The sequence below is a fragment of the Quercus robur genome, chromosome 2 (assembly GCF_932294415.1).
Source record: "Quercus robur chromosome 2, dhQueRobu3.1, whole genome shotgun sequence".
In the NCBI taxonomy this organism is placed as follows: domain Eukaryota; kingdom Viridiplantae; phylum Streptophyta; class Magnoliopsida; order Fagales; family Fagaceae; genus Quercus; species Quercus robur.
In genome coordinates, this window is record NC_065535.1 from 5,214,724 (window position 1) to 5,226,370 (window position 11,647).

The following is an 11,647-nucleotide window of genomic DNA, read 5'->3' on the forward strand; positions in this document are numbered from 1 at the left end:
GGTTTTTTTTTTTTTTTTTTTTTTTTTTTTTTTTTTTTTTTTTTTTTTTTTTTTTTCCTACTTCTTCCTAAAAATCCCAAATTTATGACATACGATGACTAATATTGCACCTAGCTCAAGACGTGAACCTTGGGGCTAGGAATATTCCTAGAACAAAAGTTAAAGGAGAGAGAGAGAGAGAGAGAGAGAGAGTAATCCCTGCAAAAATAAATATAACGACTAAGAACTCCCAATGTCTCATATGCATTCTCTCATGACAATCTATTCACACATAAATTAAGTGAAAAAAAAAAAGGAAAAAAAAAAAATGAGACATAAATCCCTGCAAAAATAAATATAACGACTAAGAACTCCCAATGTCTCATAAGCATTCTCTCGTGACAATCTATTCACACATAAATTAAGTGAAACAAAAAAAAGGAAAATCAAGTAAAAAAATAAAAATGAGAGAGAATTATTACAAAATTCTATGTAATCAAATGCTTTCGTCTAGGATCTGTAATTTTAATCCCCCAATGCTTATCAGCCAAACCCATCTTTCTAGCTTTCATTCTATCCCAATCCAACTCAATCCTCCTTTGTTCCGTTAACCCACAAAACTTTTGCAACCCTTCATCCATATCATCGTGAAATTTCCACCACCTTTGGTGTGCCACATCGCTTGCATAAACACGTTGGTCCCCAATGTCCCAGTTACAATCATAGTCCCTGTAACAAAGCCATGGCTTCAACCCTAAATAATGTATAGAATAAACTTGTGGTGGGTCAGCTCCAAACAAATGGTTCTTCACGGTCGCTTCCAACGTTGTGTTAGCCCAAAAGTTCTTCAAGTAGTTCACTCTCCTCGGCAAACGATGCCACCACACGAAGACCTCGTTAAGGAAACCTTGGTCACCACCATTGTACGAAATTATGTCCTTTGTACGGTCTATGAAAACTCGAAACGTGCAATTCGAAGGCTCAATAACCATGATGCCGGAATTGAAGATCGAAACATCGTTGCCAGTGGCTGTCATTTGAGGAAAATGGAATAACAAGTCGAGGTTACGTAGTACGAGGATGTCTGAATCGATGAATATGACTTTGTCATAGTCAGTGAGTTGCCAAAGTCGGAACTTGCTGTAGTTGTACTCATTGTACGTGCCATTTTCGGCTCTAGGGTTTCTGATACGTTCGATGATTCGGAGAGTCCATCCGGCAGCGACGAGGGCATTGCGTTTGGATATAGAGATGGAGTTGTCTATGAGCATGAGTAGGTCACGCTTGGTTCCAGTTTTGATGAGGCTTTGGGCTAAGGTTATGGCACCACAAACGTAGGCTTCTGTGGAATGAAGAACAGTGGCATAGGCTTCTTTTTTTGGTGTTATTGTAGAGCTTTGGATCTTGGAGAGGTCGTAGATTTCGTGGATACCTGTGAATTAATGATTTTTTCATCGATTAAACATCAAAACAAGTAGTATTGTAGTTTTACCAATCAAATAAAAATGTTATGTTTCATTTTAATCGATAAAGTATAAAGTGAAATATAAAAAAGAGATACAAAATTATGTTATACTATTATGTTTTATACATGAGTGATTTTGATACATTACTTTTAGAATAATGTTTTATGTTACTAAATGTCCTTTATAATTTGTGTGAGAATCTTATAACTAAATTTGACTTTGAAAAAGTACATTTATTATGGAGTAGGGAATTTTTTTCACAACTATGTTTGTGTGAACTAGCCAAGTAGGTATGGACATGATGCATTAAAAAATAATTAATAATTTTTTATCCTAAAAAAAATTAATAATGACTTGATTGACCAATGTCTCTCTCTCTCTCTCCTTTTTTGTTTTTTGTTTTCTTTGGCCGAGTCAATTTGTCTAATGTTAATGATGAAAGATTCATGTCATCATTTATGGACATAATTTTATATCATCTAGAAGAAATGTTAATTCAAAAGTTATTTAGAGGATATGGTATTATGAACCATTTAGATCGGACTTCTTCTTCATTAGGGGTAAAAAAATGTGACGGTGAATTTGAGGATAGGGAATTTGAAAAAAAATTTCAGATTCCTTGATTTCTAAGCTATATTGAAAGAAAATGTCAGCAAAAGATGTCTCCCAATCTTAAAAGAGAATGTACATTTCATGAAAGCTACATTTTCGGCATCTAAAAGAAGTATGAAGGTTTCTTAGAAACACAGCTAAAGCACAACTACCCCAGCCAAAAAGATGTCATCAAAGCAATCAACTAATTTTGTTTGTTCTTTAATTTGTCCACATCAATTTTTCGGCCAACCAACCCTAATTAATAGCTAATACTTACCCAAATCACATTAAAAAATGAGACTATTAGAAAACCAAAAAAAGCATAGAGATAGATGCTTTTGACTTCCGTTAATTAACAGCCAAATGACTATGTTATTTCTTATATTCTTGTAGAATTGAAAGCGTACTCTTGCATATGAAAGCGCCTGTAGCTCAGTGGATAGAGCGTCTGTTTCCTAAGCAGAAGGTCATAGGTTCGACCCCTATCTGGCGCGATTTATTTATTTTTATACCTCAAAGTTTTTGCATATGCTATGTCTAATTTTATTGTGACATATATGATATACGCAATGCAGCTATAGAGCAAAAAAAAACTGGGAAAACCATAATTGAAACAAACTAATCAAACAAGGACTTGAAGCTTTTTTCGTACCTTGTCCCCATAGGGGTAGAGCTAATTTGCAAGACCCAATAGGCAATGAAACTTTCTGCTCCAACCTCCCCATCTCTGGCTCAAAAAACCACCAATCACCTTCTTGTTTTACCAAATCCTCACATCTAAACAACTCCATCATTGGCCTACACTTGCTCAATAGCCCAACCTTTGTCCTACTATACCAATCCTTCTTCCCTTTTTTTACAGCCAAATTTGCCACAATAAGATGGACTTGGAGTCTGAACACCTCCCTTGCCCAGCCCTCTTCTGGAAACTTGCATGGCAGTATAGCTACTATCATGTCCAAATTGTCATAGATTCTATAATCTGGCATTGGTATCTCGGGACATGTTGCCACGTCTGTGTCTTCCTCTTCATCTATCCATTCAGGGAACAAATCTTTCCATTCAAATAACTCTGAGACCCTTTCAAATTTGATTGGTATAGTTTCACTGTGTATGCTCCATTTACTCACATCTCTGTGATCCATGTTGACCATTCCAATCTTCATTCCTTTCCCCATTTTATTCAAGAAGTTTGGCATTTCTAGCTCACTCAGGTTTCCCTTGGGCTTTTGTGAATTGGCTTGAGTCTCCTCCAACACCACCTTCATTTTAAGAGTGTCCACCTAAAAATTCAAGTTCAACAAAATGGGTCATCCAAAAAAAAAAAAAAAAAAAAAAAGTCTGAGAAAATAAAGGAAAAAAAAAAAAAAAATCTCTAACAAAATGATAATGTATTATTACAAGGAATAAGATCCTCATTCAAAATTTCAAATGAAACACATGCAACTTTTACTATCTCATGATGCCAATAGATGAGGCAGAATTTTTTTTAAAAAAATCATGTTTGCTTTCTCATGGTTTTGAAATGCAGATGAATGGGGGAAAGAGAAGAAAAACTTGTGCAGGCTCACCTTACCTTGTGATGGCACTCGCGCAATGAACACCTAACAAGCGAGCCTGCATTCTCAAAATAGAGTGAAGAATTTGGCCGGAGAAGAAGAGCTGCGTAAACAACCAGAAATAAAGCAAGGAAGACCAAATTGATCTTAACCAAAGCCTTTGGAGTGGCCTTCATAAGCTTTTGAAGACCAAGTCCTTCCATCTGTTTATTCAAATTCTTTCAACTCCTTCAAAGGGGACCCTGTTTATATATATATATCTAACTATTTGCTCCACTTTCACATTAAAAATGTAGGTGCTGATTATTATTATTATGATTAGGATTGAATGAAGAATTTGGAGGCAGTGGTTAGAGAGCTTAGAGAGTGATACTAGAGTAAATCTCAAATTAAGAAAGTCTGGACCATTTATAGAGCTCCATGTGTGTTCCTGTTGGTTTTCTTTACTTTAAGACAAAAAAAAAGTTGGGGAGTAATTGAGTAAATTATAACTTTGCACATTTTTATTTCTAGACAATCATTTGAAGTCCAATTCTACCCTCATAACTTTGCACCTTTCTCCCACACTACCTTCTACCAACCCCTATAATGTTTTATTTTTATATGTCAATATAAATTAAAAAAAAAATGGACTTGATCAATAATTTGTGTTTTTTTTGGCTGAATGTTTCATCTATATTCTTCTTCTTTTTTAATACATTTTTTTTAAAAAAAAATGAATCTAGCCAATTGTCAATCGATTAGTTAGAGGATAGAGCATAGGTAGAAAGGTAAATTGAAACTTTCTCGAGAAACTTAGGTATGTGCGTATGCTAGAAATCTAGAAGGAAGAAGCTAAGCGGCCCTCCAACAACTATTTGGTTGCCCCGTCAACTTCATACACGCAAGGAAATGTCGTTTTTATTCGTTAGGAAATTGCGTCTCTTCACCAATATCTTAATTTTCTAATCATTTCTTCCTTTTGCTGATCTTTATTCATCATTGATATGATTTTCATTTTAGGTTAGATTTCAATTCATTACATGTAACAACTCACCCAAAATGATTTCTAAACCATGTTTTGCACGGCATTTTGCCCAAGTTATGGTAAACTATCACAATGGTGTTCTTGGTGGTCAGCCTCCTGATATTGACGAACTCAAAAGTGAATGCATGTATGTATCCACAAGTACCATGCGGAAGTTTGTGAACAACCTATGTAGTAAATTTCTTACATGAGGGTTCAGGTAAAACAGGGCCCATCCTAAGGAGTTTAACAATATTGTTCCTTGATATCCCTCGAGTGAGAATTGACAATACTTGAAGTGGTCATCTCAATGCAAGCTGCCAAGCTCTCTGTTCAGCACCATAATAAGCAAATTGAGCATCTATTCTGCCATGTGACATGGAAATCTAGCTTCCTTAATATGAGCCATGTTCATTAAGCAAAACAGGGAACATTTTTTAAGCCACTTTGGGCAATCCGCTAATCTAACTTCCCACCTCATTAGCATTAAAAGTATATTAGTTTGATGTATCACATGCTGGGCAGTTGCCAGATGCAAAAATATATAAGTTTTGGCAACATGATAACTGATGTGAAAATACTGTTCCATTTAAAGGAAATGCAGCTTGGCACAGGGCAAGCCTGACTGGATATTTATGTCATTGTCAAACAGCAAAAACATTGTAATACTACTCATTCGGTTCATTATTAAATATTAGCTAAGCCCTCTTGCTCAATGTCTTCAATGGCATAAGGGTCACCACACAACACAGTAGTCATGTTCGATGGTCATCCATTCCATAAGCTCAAAAAGGCTCTAAAACATATAGAGAATGAATTTATCAATATGACAAAACTGTACACATAGACTACAACCAGTTCCATAATTTGAGTGTAAACATTGTGATTTCCCTGACCTCCTTTACTGGATCTCATGTTAGCTGTTCCATTCTCATAATTTTTTGAATGGATACCCACTTTGTAGCTTTGATCTCCTACAAACCATTATCCGCATGTCAAGGAACTTATTTTGTTAACTTGAAATACACACATGCCAAACAGAGGGGTTACTGATAGACATAATGGCTGACCTGCTTTATTATGAACCTGAAAACTGGCAATGTGTTCACAAATGGTCAGTTGAAGTCACACATCACATTCATCTTACTTTAAGCACTTCTTGAATGTGTTGAGAGTGGCTCTTGCCAGGTGGAATAAAAATCAAATCTTCCCAACCCAAGTTCTTTTCACTCACCTGCATCAGTCGGGCATCAATTCAGTATTACTATTTAATTCTAGTTTTTATTTTTTTTTATTTTATTTTTTTTAAAATTTTAAAGTAAGCATTCAATTTCCATAGGAAATGTCTTGTTACCTCCATTTTTCTCAAAACATCTTCCAAGCTACCAACCTGTTGAAATCATTTTAATCAAGTAAATAGAATACAATAATGTAAAAGAATAAGTACCAAAAATCAACATTGCATTGTTGGTTGAAACGTGAGTAGTAAATCACAAAATATGAATTATATCCTGTGTAGAAATATGAGCTAAAGCCACTATTGCCTTGTCGCAATTGCTGAAATATACAGCAGGTAAATAGTTTTTATTTATTTCCCCCAATGCAATTTCTCCTTTTATCCATTTTCTCTCTTTGGTATAGGAGAGCTTGATTTTTAATCTATAAACTTATATTGCATCCCATATCCATCATTATTATTTATTTATTTTTGATAATGTAAGGAACCTTTATAAAGTAGAGACTTATAAGAGCTTCAAGCAAATAACTTCTCCGATAACTGTGGATTTCATGTAGAAAATTTGAACATTTATTTGGTTTTACCCTGAATATTAAAATCTTAACAGAGTCAGAGGATCAAACTGTAAAACTCACCCTTTATGTCAGTGATCTATTATCATATGATCATCCTGACATCAATACCCCAACTTTGTAAAAGACATTCCCAAAATGCTCCAGGCCCCAAAATCAATGCGGAATTCATAAAACTTCATGAAGTTGAAAATGAACATTAATATTTGTAGATACCTGGTGAGTTACTGAGTTATAAACTAGCAAACAATAATTTATTGTCCAATATTTCATGAAATCTGGGCCAAAGATTTGCAAATAATTGGAAACCTTAACCTACTTTTTGCACAAATCATTATTTGGAATAAAGGCAACTTTCAAATCAAACCCAGCAAGTTATTCCTCTGACCTGTCACCAACTATAAATTGGATTCTTGCACAACACAATTATTGGAACAAAACCAATTCAGGACAAATGAAAACAGCCATGTCTGTTGGTACCCAAAACAGAGTAAAAGAATGAAATGTGATTATGTTGGTAAACTCGGAAAAGGTGCTAAAATTGGAGCATGTTACAAAGACAGAAAAATGAAGGATGACTTGGAATACATTGAAATTTTATTTTAAGTTTCAGAAAGGTATTTCACATTATTATTTCATATGTTTTCAGTAAAAAAACATTCCCATTAACGCCATAAATAGTTCTATAAGAGAAGAGAGGCAAAAGAATGGTGGGATGTCATACCATAATATGTTGGGAAAGTGCTGGTCCTCTTGATGCCCTAGAGACCTTTGACAGTTCTTTTTCTATATCCTCCTGTATACAAACAAGCGAAGGACAGCTACTTGTAAATCATGTACTCATATCTGCATCTTACAACACAACAGCATAACCAAGGAGCTCAATGGGCCCAACCAACCTTTGTAAAATATACAGGGCAGTAACGCTTGTTTTTCTTCTTCACAACCAGAAGGTCTGACTGTAGGCACAGGCAGATAATTAGAAAAAACTGAGGAAGGACAACGAAGACCCAAAATTTTCTCCCACCAATGCACTCATGCAAGAAATTTAGGTCACTTAAATGATCCCTAGCATGCAAAGGCTGAGAACAGCCTTGCTACAGTTTTAGTGTTCTACTGATTTGGCATGTGTAGGTTCCATTTAGTAAGGTAGTCTCCAGAGTATAGAAATTTTATATGTAGTCAATAATTTTGTATATGATATACATTGTCAATGTAATAATACTAAAAAACGTCCATATTACTTGTTTAACTATAGATGAATCTATTTGAACATATGGAAGACAAGGCTGAGACAAAAAACCAACCAGTGCTCAGAACAAAAGTGTTATTTAAATCTTGATTTCTTCTTCTTATTTTCTCCTTCATTTCAGTTCCTTTCTCTCCAAAGTATTTCATTTGAGTAGTGGACACAAATTTGAAAGCCATTCATATGATGCATAAAAGAGCTGGTGTTACTTAAGCACTCATTCTAATGTATTTCTGCTTTTACAATTGGGCATAGATTCCAAAGTAGATAAACAAACCTGAAAAACAGGAACTCCATCAAACCCGCTCCTCCCATCAGCAGATTTGATCTATTATACATGACACATAATTGCGAGTCAACCTTAAAGGTTAGCTGAATATAATTATACAATAATGGCACACAATTATACAGCACATTCATAAAAAGCATCTCACAACATCCTTCTCTATGGTTTTCGACTCCTTACATTTTTTTTTTTTGGTATTGACACCCCACTTTTTAATTCATTTAGTTTATAGTTGGTAATTATGCATGCACCCAGTGCGTCTTGAACCCACAAACTCACCCTTCACCTTGCTGTTATTAAGGCATGAGGTGAATTATCATTCTTTTTCCTTTTTTTTTTTTTTTTTTTTTTGGTTGTGGGGGGGGGCGGGGGGGGGGGGGGGGGGTCTTTTTGCCCGTTAAATCTTCACATTCTTGTTAAGTTGGCACTTCCATCCATTGCTGTCTATATAGATGCCGAAAAATCTAGTAAAACGATGTTGCATCATATATTGTGATTCTTACAATTCTGTAGACAACAATGGACAATTCACCCAAAACTTAAGATGGTGTAATTTCGATTTTTTAACATTGACTTATAAACTTATTTATTCCTTTTTACACGTTGCACTTGAACTACATTCATTTTCTTCTTAAACAAAAAACGAGTTGCTGATATGCCTCAAACTTCTAAACATACTAGACCCAATGGAGAAAAAACTAACCTCTAGTGCATTCTTTATTTGAACTGGATCAGGCAAAAACCGAAATGCAATACCTTCAACCTTTAACAAATACACCTATAACTTGTAGAAAAAGGAATTTGAGTTACATTACAGAATAGAATTGAATAATGAATCAAACTCCAAAGGAATCCATTACCTGGTCAAGTGTAATTGGAACCACCTTTGCATCACTGCGTAATTGTCTCTTTCGCGTCCTAACCTGAAATTCACAACCGTAAAGTAAAATAACACACAAATTTCCAATTTTATTTTTACTCGGGAAACAAACAGGAGAGAGAGGGAGAGAGAAAATTACTGAACTTGAGCAAGGAAGGCCTCGGCGTCTTCCTGGCGAAAGCAAAGCAAGCCAATGGACTTAACGCCATTAGGATCGGAGATGAGCACGAACTCATTGTTCGAATTGCTGACCGTGTACACCGCCGTGCCGGCTAGGGTTTTGGCCACGTGTTCGGAGCTCAATCCGGCGGCTACGGCTTGCTTGGGCTGCGAAATCGAAGCGAACGGAAGAGGCGGAGGATGCGCCGGGCGGACACGCCTGTTTGGCGGTGGCCAGTGCGCGGCGGCTAGGGTTCCGGCGAGTCGCTTGGTGTCGTCAAAGCGAGCGGCGATGTCGGCGCCGAGGCGGAGGCAGTGTTGGTGGATGAAGGTGGAGAGTGAGAGGAGCGGGTTTGTGGGCCCTACAAAGGGTTCGGGTTTTTGGGGCTCCATGTGGATATTGGATTTGGCTCCGAAAGGGAAACGGAACAGTGATGAGTGAGTTGAGTGATAGTCAGAGTGTGAGTGTTTTGGTTGGTGTTTGACTGTTTGTTTGTGCTTGATAACAAATTTGAGCGCGTTAGAAAATGGAAGGATTACAGGACCCTTTTTTACATTGGGCCTAATATCAGTCTTCGGAAGCCCAAATTGAGTCACTCTATTTATTAGTCTGCATCTAACTTCATTAAAAGGCCAGCCTATATTGCTCACCAGCCCAATTAAAAAAAAAAAAAAGAATGGATAAATTGAATTCTATAGTTTCATTTGTTTCAAATTGATCCTAAAATTCTAAAATTTATTAGTCTGCATCTATCTTTTCTTTCTCTTTCTAAGTTTATCCTCAATATCTTGCTAGATTCAAAATTAGTAAATGGGGTTTGTGTGATCATTATTGAATGTTAATGAGGATATTCAACATGCAACTTTTGACCACAAAGTAGCACTAGTAGCTAGGGAATTTATATCTATCCATTTATCTATCTATAATCCATAATATAGTAAAAAATATGGATCCCAATATTGGTGAATGTACTTCGATTTTATTCGGTCTAATTAGGCCCTATTTGGTCTTTTTTTTAATTAAGTCTAATTTGGTCCTATTCCGTCCATTCTATTCACTTTGGTCCTATTCGGTCCACTTCGGCCTTATTCAGTCCATATTGGTTTTATTCGGTTCACTTTGGTCCTATTCTGTCAATTTGTTTTTATTCAGTCTACTTTGGTCCTATTCTGTCCATTTGGTTTTATTCAGTCCCATTCGCTCCAATTCGGTCTTATTCGGTCCTATTCTGTCCACTTTGGTCATTTGGTTCTATTTGGTCTAAGTCGATCCGCTTCCGTCCAATTTGGTCCACATATATATATATATATATACACATACATACATACGCACATATATAGTCATACCAATAAGCAATTATATGGTCATTTTATCTTTAACAACAGAAGGCAAATAATTTTCCAAAAAAAGAAAAAAGAAAAAGAAAAAAAAGAGAAGGCAGATAAGATCTTGAGTACCACTTGGGAATTGCTTTTGAGTTTGGCCAAATTGTTGGGCAGTGGTTTCTAACTTTCTACTTATCTTTTGACAATTTTGATCCTTTCCACAAAATATCCCCTCAATAATTTTCTTCTTTCAAAGTCATTTGGGGGCTAGACTAGAATATAGTGTTGCTATTATACTATATAATGAGATCACTTTAATTATTTTATATGCAGAATCTTACTTTTTCCCCATATTAATGCATAATAAACTGTTTAAGGTTTGTATTTTATATTTATTCGTACCACTTTAACTTAGCAGATGATCAAGAGCAGTGGATTGCAACAAATGCAAGGTATTTTTTAAGTATCAAGGATTCAAGATGCGTATGTGGACTGTGCTAGATATGCAAGGGTTTTTTTTTTTATTTTTTTTTTACTCTCTAGCATTACTCATATAAAGTGATAAAACTAATGATATTGTAGGCAAGTGCTTTCGGCCTACATGTGTTTTCTTAGATAGCTCTACCAGTAAGAAAAAAATATGGTCATTTTATTTTATTTAAAGCTATATCGCGATGGGTCATTAAATAGAAGATAAGAATTTTTTTGAGAAAGAAATATAAGATAAGAATTAAGAATTTAAGAAGTCCCTTTTTACCGAAAAATAAAAGGCACAAATGGAGAAAAAAGTGGATTAATGATTTGTGTAAAGAGCTAATGATAATCATGCACATGAATATTCTTTGTTAGGCACAATTATATTAGATTAATTTGAACGTGATGAGCTGCTCATTCTAGAAAACTTTTGATCCTAAATATCTCTTATATTAATAAGAACTTGAATTTTTTTTTTTTTAATTTCCAAATACTTTGTGCATGAAGAGGTATCAAACTTCTTGAAAACTTTTTGGTCCTGAATATCTCTTACTAAAAAATAAAAGGCACAAACGGACAAAAAAGTGGATTAATGATTTGTGTAAAGAGCTAATAATAATCATGCACATGAATATTCTTTGTTAGGCACAATTATATTAGATTAATTCAAACGTGATGAGCTGCTCTTTCTCGAAAACTTTTGGTCCTAAATATCTCTTATATTAATAAGAATCTGAATAGTTTTTCTTTTAATCTCCAAACACTTTGTACATGAAAATGTGTCAAACTTCTCGAAAACTTTTTGGTCCTGAATATCTCTTATATTAATAAGAATTTGAATCCTTTTTTCCTCTAATCTT

At 35.1% G+C, this 11,647-nt stretch overlaps 2 protein-coding genes and 1 non-coding gene across 6 annotated transcripts; 1 reads left to right on the forward strand and 2 right to left on the reverse strand.

Annotated features, from left to right (window-relative positions):
* Positions 1–213: 213 nt before the first annotated feature.
* On the reverse strand, positions 214–3,989 carry LOC126710896 (UDP-glucuronate:xylan alpha-glucuronosyltransferase 2). 2 transcript variants are annotated; one of them, XM_050411226.1, is made up of 3 exons: positions 3,616–3,989; positions 2,692–3,322; positions 214–1,411 (listed from the first exon to the last, which is right to left on the reverse strand). In XM_050411226.1, the coding sequence occupies exons 1-3, from the start codon at positions 3,799–3,801 to the stop codon at positions 468–470; spliced, it is 1,761 nt and encodes a 586-aa protein (XP_050267183.1). In that variant the 5' UTR covers positions 3,802–3,989; the 3' UTR covers positions 214–467. The 2 variants fall into 2 exon arrangements, with proteins under 2 accessions (XP_050267183.1, XP_050267184.1); XM_050411227.1 differs by having other exon boundaries at positions 3,611–3,756.
* TRNAR-CCU (transfer RNA arginine (anticodon CCU)) lies at positions 2,461–2,533 on the forward strand. Its single transcript has one exon. It is a non-coding gene; the product is annotated as a tRNA-Arg (tRNA).
* A 1,182-nt stretch (positions 3,990–5,171) lies between the features above and the next one.
* On the reverse strand, positions 5,172–9,496 carry LOC126710922 (protein TIC 22, chloroplastic). 3 transcript variants are annotated; one of them, XM_050411228.1, is made up of 9 exons: positions 8,973–9,493; positions 8,809–8,871; positions 8,652–8,726; positions 7,940–7,990; positions 7,313–7,372; positions 7,138–7,209; positions 5,959–5,994; positions 5,675–5,838; positions 5,172–5,578 (listed from the first exon to the last, which is right to left on the reverse strand). In XM_050411228.1, exons 1-8 carry the CDS (start codon positions 9,378–9,380, stop codon positions 5,743–5,745), a joined length of 861 nt encoding a protein of 286 aa, XP_050267185.1. In that variant the 5' UTR covers positions 9,381–9,493; the 3' UTR covers positions 5,172–5,578; positions 5,675–5,742. The 3 variants fall into 3 exon arrangements, with proteins under 3 accessions (XP_050267185.1, XP_050267186.1, XP_050267187.1); XM_050411229.1 differs by lacking the exon at positions 5,959–5,994 and having other exon boundaries at positions 8,973–9,494; XM_050411230.1 differs by lacking the exons at positions 5,172–5,578; positions 5,675–5,838; positions 5,959–5,994 and adding an exon at positions 6,178–6,589 and having other exon boundaries at positions 8,973–9,496.
* Positions 9,497–11,647: the final 2,151 nt, after the last annotated feature.

Bases quoted from the DNA above. Each gene is read 5' to 3' on its own strand.
- LOC126710896 (XM_050411226.1), bottom strand. From the start codon at position 3,801: ATGGAAGGACTTGGTCTTCAAAAGCTTATGAAGGCCACTCCAAAGGCT. The intron at 3,323-3,615 runs GTAAGGTGAGCC...TTGAATTTTTAG, and splicing joins TGCGCGAGTGCCATCACAAG to GTGGACACTCTTAAAATGAA. The intron at 1,412-2,691 runs GTACGAAAAAAG...ATTAATTCACAG, and splicing joins TCTACCCCTATGGGGACAAG to GTATCCACGAAATCTACGAC.
- LOC126710922 (XM_050411228.1), bottom strand. From the start codon at position 9,380: ATGGAGCCCCAAAAACCCGAACCCTTTGTAGGGCCCACAAACCCGCTC. The intron at 8,727-8,808 runs GTAATGGATTCC...TACAAGTTATAG, and splicing joins TTCCAATTACACTTGACCAG to GTGTATTTGTTAAAGGTTGA. The intron at 7,991-8,651 runs GTTAGTTTTTTC...CATGTATAATAG, and splicing joins AAATAAAGAATGCACTAGAG to ATCAAATCTGCTGATGGGAG.